Raw genomic sequence first — 13,675 nt, 5'->3', positions numbered from 1 at the left:
TATCCTAATACAAAGTTTAATTATGAATACTTCAATAATATGTCACAAACATAATTTATCTGAACGAATAAGTTGTTCATGCCTTACGTATCATGCTTTGACTTGAAAAGAAATTTCGTATGGTATTATGCAAACTGCTGTCCATCTTTTATATGGAAGTCCAAAGTATGATAACTGGCAGGGTGTTGCTGGTATAATGAAATAATTGAATGCACGATTATATCATTTCATCGAAATAACTTGTAATAAGGGGACCGTCGTCCATTTGATTTTCAGGCTTGATGGGAGGAGGATTTTGAAAAATATTACCCTGAGTCGGTAAGAGCTGAAAAAGAAAAATATTTATGCAACATAAAATGCAGGAAATAATTGTGTACAAAAATAAAAATTAATTTTCGCATAGCAAAAAAAATAAGAATAAGTTTTTATTTGTTTTTTGTTCGTTTTTATTTATTATTGTATATTTAACTTTATGGTATTAGACTTTACTTTTATCTATGTCAGAAGTGCGTTTGAAATCAAAATATTTTTATTGTTACATTCAAGAAATTAACCGACATCGATCATTGAAATTGTAATTTTGCAAAAAATGTGAAAATGAGTTATTTACCTGGCACCGCAAGTTTAATCGAAGAAATAGATAGTATGTTTAGTCAATATTCATAATATCGACAAATCTGTTTAAGAAAAATTCCTTGCTAAAGAAAAAACGACATGTCGAAAATTTTGAAAAATGAAACGAAATTTTTCAACATATATGACCAGGGCTGCCAAGTCTCACTCACGCATTTTCATGCTTAATTGGTGGCATTTTCCTATGATCTAATGTTTTTTCTCTTTGATTTTTACGATTTTGGCCAAATCTCACGAATTTGCATTATTAAAAGTTGGCAGAACTGTATGACCTGGGACTATGTTAGTATAAATGTCCCAGATATGACATACATGTAGGTTAATATGAGGCAGGCATTACCTGTGAAAGGGGACGAAGTCTGTATGAATTATTTTTTTTAATTCAAACATATTTTCACTTCAAAATCTGTTAAAAAAAGAAAAGGAAATACCGTTTCCGATTTCGGTTCTGTTGTTAGGGATTTTAGTTGTGACGTTATTTGTGTTATGACGTCATATTCAATGTAAACAAAGAAACGCTATCATCAGGTAACAGTTTTTCATATCAAGCCATTCAAGGAATTATTAAAAATGAAATTGGTATTGCGTTCCTTCCTATATTTTACTAGACTGATAAATATATATTTTACTCAAAGACTCATGCAAACGAGACCGGAAAAAGGAAGTGGACTTCTGCGCAAATGCGGGAAAACAAAAAAGTCTGAAAATAAAAAAGTTAACGATTTTGAGTTGATTAGTAGAATGAAAATTTCGGGAATTTTTCCTGATTTTTTTTTTTTTTTTTTTTTTTTTAATTTTATTGATTTTTCTACCGTAATAGGGGACTTTGTCCCCTTATAATTTCAATTGAGTACTCAGAAACTGAGTTTAATTACTACATAAAGTAAAAGAAGAGATCAGAGACCGCGGTTGATCATAACTTCAAATTAATTCTGAGTAAAGACTAAAGATGAACCTGGGTATCTCGATTTCCCAAGGACTCCCAAGAACTAATTATTGACCCGAGGACCGATAAATTTGACCAAGGACTTGATTTTAAATGGTGTAATACTGCTTAAACTTGTATTAAAGTATATAATTTTAAGTTTTAAGTCGTCTTTACTCAATAAATGTACAATTTAACTTTTGAAACATGTATTTTTAAACATCTTAACGAATTATAATTAATTGCATTAAAAAAAATTTAATTAACAACATTCAGGTGATCCTATGTAAAATAAAGGAAATAATTTGATAGACTTCATATTCTGAATGTAGTTATGATAACTTTAAATTTAAGTTTTCTAATATTATTTATATAGTGTTGTCTACCTTTTGAATAATTACGTCCGCCTTATTGTTTTCAACAATGAATTCGCATACAGGACATTCAATTTCAAATCGATTTCTTGAAGTTAAATTACACTTTTGTTGAGTAAAAACGACAAATATCTTAAAATTATATACTTTAATATCTGTAAAAGTAGTATAACACCATATAAAATCAAATCCTTGAGTCAAATCTATCGGTCTTCGGGTCAATAATTAGTTCTTGGGAGTCCTCAGGAAATCGTGGTACCAGATGAACCTGTGCACCTGTATAATTTTAGGCCATGTCTTGTGGTTTGGATTGATAAAAGTTATATTAAAGGTCTTTTCACCACCAAACACCACTGAACACATTACAGTACACAGTCAGTCGAACAATATTCTTTTTACAATTGATAATTGTGATAATTTCAAATTATATAAAATGTTTTCACTAACATGATTTTTTATAATTGAAAAGTAGACATTTAGATAATATAGCATGTAAATCATGGGAAAGTATTTTTGTTGAATCTGAAGCGATAACATTTTTTGTCAATTTTGATTCTCAACTATTATGCATATAGATATATGAACAAATGATAATATGATTAAGTTTTACTTAATTTAATCTATTTTATCGTTACATGGTTAAATATTACTATTTTCCATAGGGGTTAGTGGTCTATCGGGGTGTTTGGTGGTGTTTCATTGTAAAAAGACCAACCCAAAGTGCTTGACTACAGAATTTGGATATTTTATTTTTATACGACCGCAAAAAAGTTTGCGGTCGTATATTGGTATGACGTTGGCGTCGTCGTCCGAAGACACATTGGTTTTCGCACTCTAACTTAAGTTTTAAGTGAATGGATCTCTATGAAATTTTACCATAAGGTTCAATACCACAAAAGGAAGGTTGGGATTGATTTTGGGGGTTATGGTACCAACAGTTAAGGAATTGGGGGCCAAAAATAAGCATTTTTGTAACTTCCAGACATAACTTGTGTGTTAGTGTATGGATCTTTCTGACATTATACCACAAGTTTCCATATCACAAAGGGAATGCTGGGATTGATTTTGGGGGTAATTGCCTCAAAATTTTAGGAATTAGGGGCCAAAATAGGGGGAAAAAAACAAGCATTTTTCTAGTTTGATGATAATAACTTGTGTGTAAGTGTATGGATCTTTCTGATTATGTACTACAAGGTTCCATATCACAAAAGGAAAGCTGGAATTGAGTTTGGGTGTAATTGCCCAAAACGTTAAGGAATAAGGGGCCAAAAAGGGGCCAAAAATAAGCATTCTTCTAGTTTCCAGACAATAACTTGTGTTCAAGTGTAAGGATCTCTCTGAAATTGTACTGCAACCTACCATACCACAAAGGGAAGGCTGGGATTGATTTTTGGGGTAATTGCCTCAAAAAATTTAGGAATTAGGGGCCAAGAAGGGGCAAAAAACAAGCATTTTTCTAGTTTCAGGACAATAACTTGTTTGTAAGTGTATGCATCTTTATGAAATTGTACTACAATGTACAAGGTTCCATATCACAAAGGGAAAGCTGGGTTTGAGTTTTGGGTAATTGCCTTAAACGTTGAGGAATTTGGGGCCAAAAAGGGGCCAAAAAACAAGCATTTTTCTAGTTCCCAGGTTTCCAGACAATAACTTGTGTTCAAGTGTATGGATCTCTCTGAAATTGTACTGCAAGGTACCATACCACAAAGGGAAGGTTGGGATTGAGTTTGGTGGTTGATGAATCATAAGGGGGTTCAAAAAATTTGGGGGAGGGATTTTTTTTTCCTTTTTTTCCTTTTTTTTCTTTAAAATTTTCCATTTTAAATTCATTATTTCTGATTTATATATAAAAGCAAATAATAATGATATGGTTTGATATGGTTTGAATAGGTAAATTCAATTTTTTTAAGTTCTTAGACAACATTCATTCTGTGTCAGAAACTTATGCTGTGTCATATATTTAATCACAGTCCAAATTCAGTGCTGTATCAAGCTTGAATGTTGTGTCCAACTGTTCAGGGTTCAACCTCTGCAGTCGTATCAAGCTGCGCCCAGCGGAGCATTTTATTCTTGTTTGCACTGAATATTCAACTTTCTACTACTAAACCACATACTGAACAATACTAAGCTTGCCTTACCTTGTTTTGGATGAATTTATCCACTCTGAAAATATTCCTTATTTTACTATCCATACACAAAAACAAGTTGGTAGTTTTACTTAATTTTGCATTTTTACGTTGCAGCAGCTGTAAATTTAAGAACATGTCACTGTTTGTCTGGAAAGCTATTTTGCTATTTGGTGAGGTCAAATTTCTGATTACCTAATCTCCTCATATGGCACCATGAAGCTGTCTAAAGGCCTGTTATTGAAATTTGGATATAAATAAATGTTTAAAACAACAGCTTTTAAACATAACTTTTCACAGGGTGCTAGATTCTTTGATTATTTCTTGATTTTTTGCTTCTTTTCCAATATTTTCTTTGGCACAAGCTTTTCTCTTCTAATTCCTTAGAAAATAACAAAATATTTCTCTTATATCTTATACTTCTTTTGCAATAGTTAATTTGGGCTATGTTTAATTTTCCAAAATTCCTGCTGTTAGATTCAATAATAGTGATGTCATCATAAACCAAATTTGATATAATGGGGCATTGAACATTTAACTGCATGCTAACCGGTTTGTCCTCTGGATCAGTATTAAAGTCAAGTGTCTATTTTAACAGAAATTACAAATGTTATTCATTAATATTGCAGAGAAATTACTAGTTGTACTAAGAGACGGCAGAACACTAATTGGATATCTCAGGAGCATTGACCAATTTGGTTTGTATTTTATTTTTTATTCCACCTGGCTTTTTGTCATTTTTAGCTCACCTGGCCCGAAGGGCCAAGTGAGCTTTTTTCTCATCACTTGGCGTCTGTCGTCGTTAACTTTTACAAAAATCTTCTCCTCTGAAACTACTTGGCCAAATTAAACCAAACTTGTCCACAATCATCATTGGGGTATCTAGTTTAAAAAATGTGTCCGGTGACCCGGCCAACCAACCAAGATGGCCGCCATGGCTAAAAATAGAACATAGGGGTAAAATGTAGATTTTGGCTTATATCTCCGAAACCAAAGCATTTAGAGCAAATCTGACAGGGTAAAATTGTTTATCAGGTCAAGATCTATCTGCCCTGAAATTTTCAGATGAATCGGACAACCCGTTGTTGGGTTACTGCCCCTGAATTGGTAATTTTAAGGAAATTTTGCCGTTTTTGGTTATTATCTTGAATATGATAATAGATAGAGATAAACTGAAAACAGCAATAATGTTCAGCAAAGTAAGATCTACAAATAAGTCAACTTGACCAAAATGGTCAGTTGACCCCTTAAGGAGTTTTTGCCCTTTATAGTCAATTTTTAACCAGTTTTCGTAAATTTTTGTAATCTTTTACAAAAATCTTCTCCTCTGAAACTACTTGACCAAATTAAACCAAACTTGGCCACAATCATCATTGGGGTATCTAGTTTAAAAAATGTGTCCGGTGACCCGGCCAACCAACCAAGATGGCCGCCATGGCTAAAAATAGAACATAGGGGTAAAATGTAGATTTTGGCTTATATCTCTGAAACCAAAGCATTTAGAGCAAATCTGACGGGGTAAAATTGTTTATCAGGTCAAGATCTATCTGCCCTGAAATTTTCAGATAAATCATACAACCAGTTGTTGGGTTGCTGCCCCTGAATTGGAAATTTTAAGGAAATTTTGCCGTTTATGGTTATTATCTTGAATATGATAATAGATAGAGATAAACTGTAAACAGGAATAATGTTCAGCAAAGTAAGATCTACAAATAAGTCAACATGACCAAAATGGTCAGTTGACCCCTTAAGGAGTTATTGCCCTTTATAGTCAATTTTTAACCAGTTTTCGTAAATTTTTGTAATCTTTTACAAAAATCTTCTCCTCTGAAACTACTAAGACAAATTTAACCAAACTTGTCCACAATCATCATTGGGGTATCTAGTTTTAAAAATGTGTCCGGTGACCCGGCCAACCAACCAAGATGGCCGCCATAGCTAAAAATAGAACATAGGGGTAAAATGTAGATTTTGGCTTATATCTCTGAAACCAAAGCATTTAGAGCAAATCTGACATGGGGTAAAATTTTATATCAGGTCAAGATCTATCTGCCCTGAAATTTTCAGATGAATCGGACAACCCGTTGTTGGGTTGCTGCCCCTGAATTGGTAATTTTAAGAAAATTTTGCAGCTTTTGGTTATTATCTTGAATATTATTATAGATAGAGATAAACTGTGAACAGCAATAATGTACAGCAAAGACAAAGTAAGATCTACAAATAAGTCAACATGACCAAAATGGTCAGTTGACCCCTTAAGGAGTTTTTGCCCTTTATAGTCAATTTTTAACCAGTTTTCGTAAATTTTTGTAATCTTTTACAAAAATCTTCTCCTCTGAAACTACTTGACCAAATTAAACCAAACTTGTCCACAACCATCATTGGGGTATCTAGTTTAAAAAATGTGTCCGGTGACCCGGCCAACCAACCAAGATGGCGGCCATGGCTAAAAATAGAACATAGGGGTAAAATGTAGATTTTGGCTTATATCTCTGAAACCAAAGCATTTAGAGCAAATCTGTCGAGGTAAAATTGTTTATCAGGTCAAGATCTATCTGCCCTGAAATTTTCAGATAAATCGGACAACCAGTTGTTGGGTTGCTGCCCCTGAATTGGTAATTTTAAGGAAATTTTGCCGTTTATGGTTATTATCTTGAATATGATAATAGATAGAGATAAACTGTAAACAGGAATAATGTCAGCAAAGTAAGATCTACAAATAAGTCATCATGACCAAAATGGTCAGTTGACCCCTTAAGGAGTTATTGCCCTTTATAGTCAATTTTTAACCATTTTTCGTAAATTTTTGTAATCTTTTACAAAAATCTTCTCCTCTGAAACTACTAAGACAAATTTAACCAAACTTGTCCACAATCATCATTGGGGTATCTAGTTTAAAAAATGTGTCCGGTGACCCGGCCAACCAACCAAGATGGCCGCCATGGCTAAAAATAGAACATAGGGGTAAAATGTAGATTTTGGCTTATATCTCTGAAACCAAAGCATTTAGAGCAAATCTGACAAGGGTAAAATTGTTTATCAGGTCAAGATCTATCTGCCCTGAAATTTTCAGATGAATCGGACAACCCGTTGTTGGGTTGCTGCCCCTGAATTGGTAATTTTAAGAAAATTTTGCAGCTTTTGGTTATTATCTTGAATATTATTATAGATAGAGATAAATTGTAAACAGCAATAATGTACAGCAAAGACAAAGTAAGATCTACAAATAAGTCAACATGACCAAAATTGTCAATTGACCCCTTAAGGAGTTATTGCCCTTTATAGTCAATTTTTTACAATTTTCATAAATTTTGTAAATTTTTGTAAATTTTTACAAAATATTTTCCACTGTAACTACTGGGCCAAGTTCATTATAGATAGAGATAATTGTAAGCAGCAAGAATGTTCAGTAAAGTAAGATCTACAAACACATCACCATCACCAAAACACAATTTTGTCATGAATCCATCTGTGTCCTTTGTTTAATATGCACATAGACCAAGGTGAGCGACACAGCCTCTTTAGAGCCTCTAGTTTTTGAGACTTTAAGTTCCATGTATTGTGTGAATATATGCTCATCATTGAAGTTTTAAAATGAGGTAAACTTCAGCTGTTATTAAGAAACTAGGATGCTTTATCTATGAACTCAGAATACTGGGACATCATCTTTTTAATTTTAGATGGTGGCATGTAAAATACCTTGAAGTCATAGTTGACAAGGTATTTCAACTAGAGGCTCTAAAGAGCCTGTGTCGCTCACCTTGGTCTATGTGCATATCAAACAAAGGACACAGATGGATTCATGACAAAATTGTGTTTTGGTGATGGTGATGTGTTTGTAGATCTTACTTTACTGAACATTCTTGCTGCTTACGATTATCTCTATCTATAATGAACTTGACCCAGTAGTTACAGTGGAAAATATTTTGTAAAAATGTAAAATTGTAAAAAATTGACTATAAAGGGCAAAAACTCCTTAAGGGGTCAATTGACAATTTTGGTCATGTTGACTTATTTGTAGATCTTACTTTGCTGTACATTATTGCTGTTCACAGTTTATCTCTATCTATAATAATATTCAAGATAATAACCAAAAGCTGCAAAATTTTCTTAAAATTACAAATTCAGGGGCAGCAACCCAACAACGTGTTGCCTGATTAGTCTGAAAATTTCAGGGCTGATAGATCTTGACCTAATGAACAATTTTATCCTTGTAAGATTTGCTCTAAATGCTTTGGTTTCAGAGATATGAGCCAAAAACTGCATTTTACCCTATGTTCTATTTTTTAGCCATGTCGGCCATCTTGGTTCGCGGGCGGGGTCATCGGACACATTTTTTAAACTAGATACCCTTATGATGATTGTGGACAAGTTTGGTTAAATTTGTCTTAGTAGATTCAGAGGAGAAGATTTTTGTAAAAGATTACAAAAATTTATGAAAAATGGTTAAAAATTGACTATAAAGGGCAATAACTCCTTAAGGGGTCAACTGACCATTTTGGTCAAGTTGACTCATTTGTAGATCTTACTTTGCTGAACATTATACACTTTATCTCTATCTATAATAATATTCAAGATAATAACCAAAAACGGCAAAATTTCCTTAAGATTACCAATTCAGGGGCAGCAACCCAACAACGGGATGTCAGATTCATCTGAAAATTTTACGGCAGATAGATCTTGACCTGATAAACAATTTTACCCCATGTCAGATTTGCTCTAAATGCTTTGGTTTCAGAGATATAAGCCAAAATCTACATTTTACCCCTATGTTCTATTTTTAGCCATGGCGGCCATCTTTGTTGGTTGGCCGGGTCACCTGACACATTTTTATATGACCGCAAAAATTGAAAATTTTTTGGTCGTATATTGGTATGACGTTGGCGTCGTCATCGTCGTCGTCGTCGTCGTCCGGCGTCGTCTGGCGTCGTCCGAAGACACATTGGTTTTCGCACTCTAACTTTAGTTTAAGTGAATGGATCTCCATGAAATTTTACCATAAGGTTCAATACCACGAAAGGAAGGTTGGGATTGATTTTGGGGGTTATGGTACCAACAGTTAAGGAATTAGGGGCCAAAAAGGGGCCAAAAATAAGCATTTTTGTAACTTCCAGACAATAACTTGTGTGTAAGTGTATGGATCTCTCTGACATTGTACCACAAGGTTCCATATCACAAAGGGAAGGCTGTAATTGATTATGGGGGTAATTGCCTCAAAATTTTAGGAATTAGGGGCCAAAAAAGGGGCAAAAAACAAGCATTTTTCTAGTTTCATGACAATAACTTGTGTGTAAGTGTTTGGATATTTCTGAAATTGTACTACAAGGTTCCATATCACAAAGGGAAAGCTGGAATTGAGTTTGGGGGTAATTGCCCTAAACGTTTAGGAATTGGGGGCCAAAAAGGGGCCAAAAATAAGCATTTTTCTAGTTTCCAGACAATAACTTGTGTTCAAGTGTATGGATTTCTCTGAAATTATACTGCAAGGTACCATACCACAAAGGGAAGGCTGGGATTGAGTTTGGGGGTGATGAATCATAAGGGGGTTCAAAAATTTGGGGGGGGGGATTTTTTTTTTTTCTTTTTTTTTCTTTTAAAATTTTCCATTTTAAGTTGGTTATTTCTGATTTATATTTAAAAGCAAATAATAATGATATGGTAGGAGATACACACCAAACAGGATGTGTAAATTATTATATAATAAGTATTGTGCAATAGCAAGAAATTTTCAATTCCACAGTATTGCACAATAGCAAGAAATCTTCAATTGCACAGTATTGCGCAATAGCAAGAAATCTTCAATTGCACAGTATTGCGCAATAGCAAGAAATATCCAATAGCACAATATTGCGCAATAGCAAGAAATTGTCAATTGTACAGTATTGCGCAATAGCAAGAAATATTCAATTGCAAAAGAAGATACTTCGTATAAATTGCTTATTTCTTGATCAATTTCAATGGGGTTTTATTCTTGAATTCTTGGGGTTCTTTAATATGCTGAATCTTACCGTGTATTAAGTTTTTGGATTTTGGGCCCCGTTTTTAAATTGGTCCACATTGAGGTCCAAAGGGTCCAAAATTAAACTTTGTTTGATTTCATCAAAAATTGAATTATTGGGGTTCTTTGATATGCCGAATCTAATCGTGTATTTAGATTCTTAATTTTTGGTTCCGTTTTCAAATTGGTCTACATTAAGGTCCAAAGGGTCCAAAATTAAACTTAGTTTGATTTTAACAAAAATTGAATTTTTAGGGTTATTTGATATGCTGAATCTAAACATGTATTTAGATTTTTGATTATGGGCCCAGTTTTCAAGTTGGTCCAAATCGGGGTCCAAAATTAAACTTTGTTTGATTTCAACAAAAATTGAATATATGGATATGGGGTTCTTTGATATGCTGAATCTAACCATGTATTTAGATTTTTGATTTTTGGGCCCTGTTATCAACTTTTTCCACATTGAGGTCAAAAGGGTCTAAAATAAAACTTTGTTTGATTTCATCAAAAATTGAATTCTTGGGGTTCTTTGATATGCTGAATCTAACCATGTATTTAGATTTTGGATATTGGACCATAATAGGTGAATGTCCAATTTAAAATGTTTAAGTTCTTAGACCACATTCATTCTGTGTCAGAAACCTATGCTGTGTCAAATATTTAATCACAATCCAAATTCAGAGCTGTATCAAGCTTGAATGTTGTGTCCATACTTGCCCCAACTGTTCAGGGTTCGACCTCTGCGGTCGTATCAAGCTGCGCCCTGCGGAGCATTTTATTTAAACTAGATACCCCAATGATGATTGTGGCCAAGTGTGGTCAAATTTGGCCCAGTAGTTTCAGAGGAGAAGATTTTTGTAAAAGTTTACGGACGAGGGACACAGGACGATGGATGCAGGACGCAGGACGCCAAGTGATGAGAAAAGCTCACTTGGCCCTTTGGGCCAGGTGAGTTAAAAAAGGGGAGGGTCACGGAAAATTACTTGTGAATTTTTCTTACTGTTAAAAAATGAGGCTGTAAAACTGTGTACGATGTTTTGAAAAAAAACCCTTAAATATACTTCTTGCATACCTTTCCTTGGATCCCCCTTGCTTTTTACAGAATGTAAATGAACTTTACTGTATACTTCGATTGACCTTTAAGTCATCATTCAGTGAATTCTGTTGCTGAAGGATTATCACTAGAAGAATACTCTAAATAACAATGTTAACATTAGTATGCTTATTGTGTTGCTGACAAAAATTGGAGGTTGATAACTTATTCAATCCCCTTTTTCCCTTTCTACTTGGGGAAATATTTGAAAATTGTAATTTAAGTCTTTTTTGTCACTTTTAGAATGGTCAGATGGTTGCAGACCATAATGCATTTAAGTTGAGAACTTACCGGTAACATTTCAATGCATTATAATGATATTAGAAATGAGGATCAGACAAATATATATTCAAATAAATTTTTTTTAAGTCTGATATATTTAAATTTTTTACCTTAGAAGTGAATATGACCACTTAAACATTAGTGATTGGAAGATGTTAAGTTACAAACAACAGAAAACAACTATAGCAATAAATATGATTTGAATATTCAAATGATATAGATAAAAAGAAGAAAATGTGAGAATACATTACCATCAAATGATAATGTACAATATTAAAAATCAGATGCATTGCTACAAAATGGCCTTTGAACTTCAAACCATACTGATCTGATGAGTCAAGCCCATTTCAACCGACTTTTACAGTTTGTTTTTATGTTGTGCTGTAACACCACTGTGCCAGGTAGGGTAGGGCCGAGTGCTTTCAAACAGGTTCAACCCTGCCTGGTTATTATTGGTTGCTGTATGTCAAAATTGTTTTCATCTTATGTTTGATATTCATATTGTTTCGTATCTTATTATCCCATGGCCTTTTATACAGTATGGGTTTTGCTCATTGTTGAAGGCTGTATGTTGACCTATAGTCATTTACATCCTTGTCCTTTGATTGCTGTTGGATAGTTGTCTCATTGGCTATCATACCACGCCTCCTTATTTCAAATCAACTAATTTACTATTTAGATTTTGATTGCTTCTGTTCAAGAAAAGTAATAAAAAAAACCCTCCACAATCAACTGACTCTTCCTATTTTCAGGTGTGTATCTAGAAACATAACATACATGTACATTGTGTATCTAGAAACATAACATACATGTACATTGTGTATCTAGAAACATAACATACATGTTCATTGTATGTTTGGCATGGCCTTATTATCTGTTTTTTTTTTTTTACTGCCACTTGTTTGCTGTGCTTTATTTTGGTATGAATTGATGGATATTCTCTACTGTAATAATGAAAGAAGAAGACACACCAAAAACTTATATGTGTTGTAAAAACTAAGAGATTAATTGACAAAGTTTTGAAACGGGAGAGTCTTCATTTTTAGTCTCAGTACAGACAAATCGCATGTCTCCTCCTGGATCCATTAATTTAAGTCTAGTATTGTTTATACTTCCAGCTAATCTAGTTTTACACAGAACAATAGAGAGGATACATGTTGGTAAGAAGTATGGAGACATACCAAGAGGTATATTTGTAGTCAGAGGAGAAAATGTTGTCCTGCTTGGAGAAATTGTAAGTACTTTTTATCAGTAGCTACAATGTGTGTACCTATTTCCCAAATTATTCTTTTCTAAGTTAAGAATTATATACTTGGTTTATATTTTATTGAAGGTTAAGGGGTGGTTATACTCAGGGAAAATGGAAAGTTCTAATGTGTCTTACCTTATATTAACTTATATGGTTTTGTTTAAATAACAATCAGTTTTAGATAAATATGATGTGGTTTAACAGTCTTATTGAAATGTTTGCGTTTCTATTATTTTAGGATTTAGCAAATGAAAATACTCTACCATTGGAAGAAGTTTCAATTGATGAAATTTTAGAAATGCAGAGGGAAGAACAATTAATTAAACAAGAAGAGGAAGAAAGAAAAAAGAAGGCAATGTTAGAACGTGGACTACAGCCTCATTCTGAACTACATGATGACATGTTTTAAAATTCTAATTTGCCTACATCCGGGTGAATCAGCGATCAGGATTTAATTGGTTCATGCAAAATACAGTCTTGTGATATTTGAATTCACAATGTGGAGTTTTATACTTTAAATAATAATGCTTTTAAAAAGTGCTAAAATAATGATCTGCCATACAATATTTTGTTCTAAAGATATGTTTTGTGAAAGGCATTCACAAATGTTAACATAAAAACTACATGAATTTGATATGATAAATAATTCTGTTGAATAAAGATAATTCAACTTGCAATTATATATGTTTGAAAAGAATTATTTATTGTACCACCTCCTTGGTCTTGTTAGAGTATGCAAATCTTGATTTTGTGATTTGTGTACGTTTTATTACAGATCCATTGAAAATCTCAAGATAATTAAGTTTACATTTTCTGAATCTCCATTTGCCTCACATAATTTAGTGGTAACAGAAGAGACTGATCAGATACATATCAGACGTGTAAAATGGATGGGATGACCTGTCTTAATGGGATCTATTACCGTTTGAGTTAACACTATAAAAAACCATCATGGTCTGTCAGATTAGCAGAACACAAGGCGTACTCATTTACTT

At 33.3% G+C, this 13,675-nt stretch overlaps 1 protein-coding gene across 1 annotated transcript; it reads left to right on the top strand.

Annotated features, from left to right (window-relative positions):
* The first annotated feature begins 503 nt into the window (after nt 1–503).
* LOC127735890 (U6 snRNA-associated Sm-like protein LSm1) lies at nt 504–13,360 on the top strand. The gene is made up of 4 exons (XM_052246311.1): nt 504–643; nt 4,688–4,756; nt 12,550–12,665; nt 12,919–13,360. Exons 1-4 carry the CDS (start codon nt 598–600, stop codon nt 13,087–13,089), a joined length of 402 nt encoding a protein of 133 aa, XP_052102271.1. The 5' UTR covers nt 504–597; the 3' UTR covers nt 13,090–13,360.
* Nucleotides 13,361–13,675: the final 315 nt, after the last annotated feature.

This window comes from Mytilus californianus, unplaced genomic scaffold (genome assembly GCF_021869535.1).
Source record: "Mytilus californianus isolate M0D057914Y unplaced genomic scaffold, xbMytCali1.0.p SCAF_3, whole genome shotgun sequence".
Classification (NCBI taxonomy): Eukaryota; Metazoa; Mollusca; class Bivalvia; order Mytilida; family Mytilidae; genus Mytilus; species Mytilus californianus.
This window is presented reverse-complemented; position numbering and strand designations above follow the sequence as displayed.

Bases quoted from the DNA above. Each gene is read 5' to 3' on its own strand.
- LOC127735890 (XM_052246311.1), top strand. From the start codon at position 598: ATGAGTTATTTACCTGGCACCGCAAGTTTAATCGAAGAAATAGATA. The intron at 644-4,687 runs GTATGTTTAGTC...TTAATATTGCAG, and splicing joins TTTAATCGAAGAAATAGATA to AGAAATTACTAGTTGTACTA. The intron at 12,666-12,918 runs GTAAGTACTTTT...CTATTATTTTAG, and splicing joins TTGTCCTGCTTGGAGAAATT to GATTTAGCAAATGAAAATAC.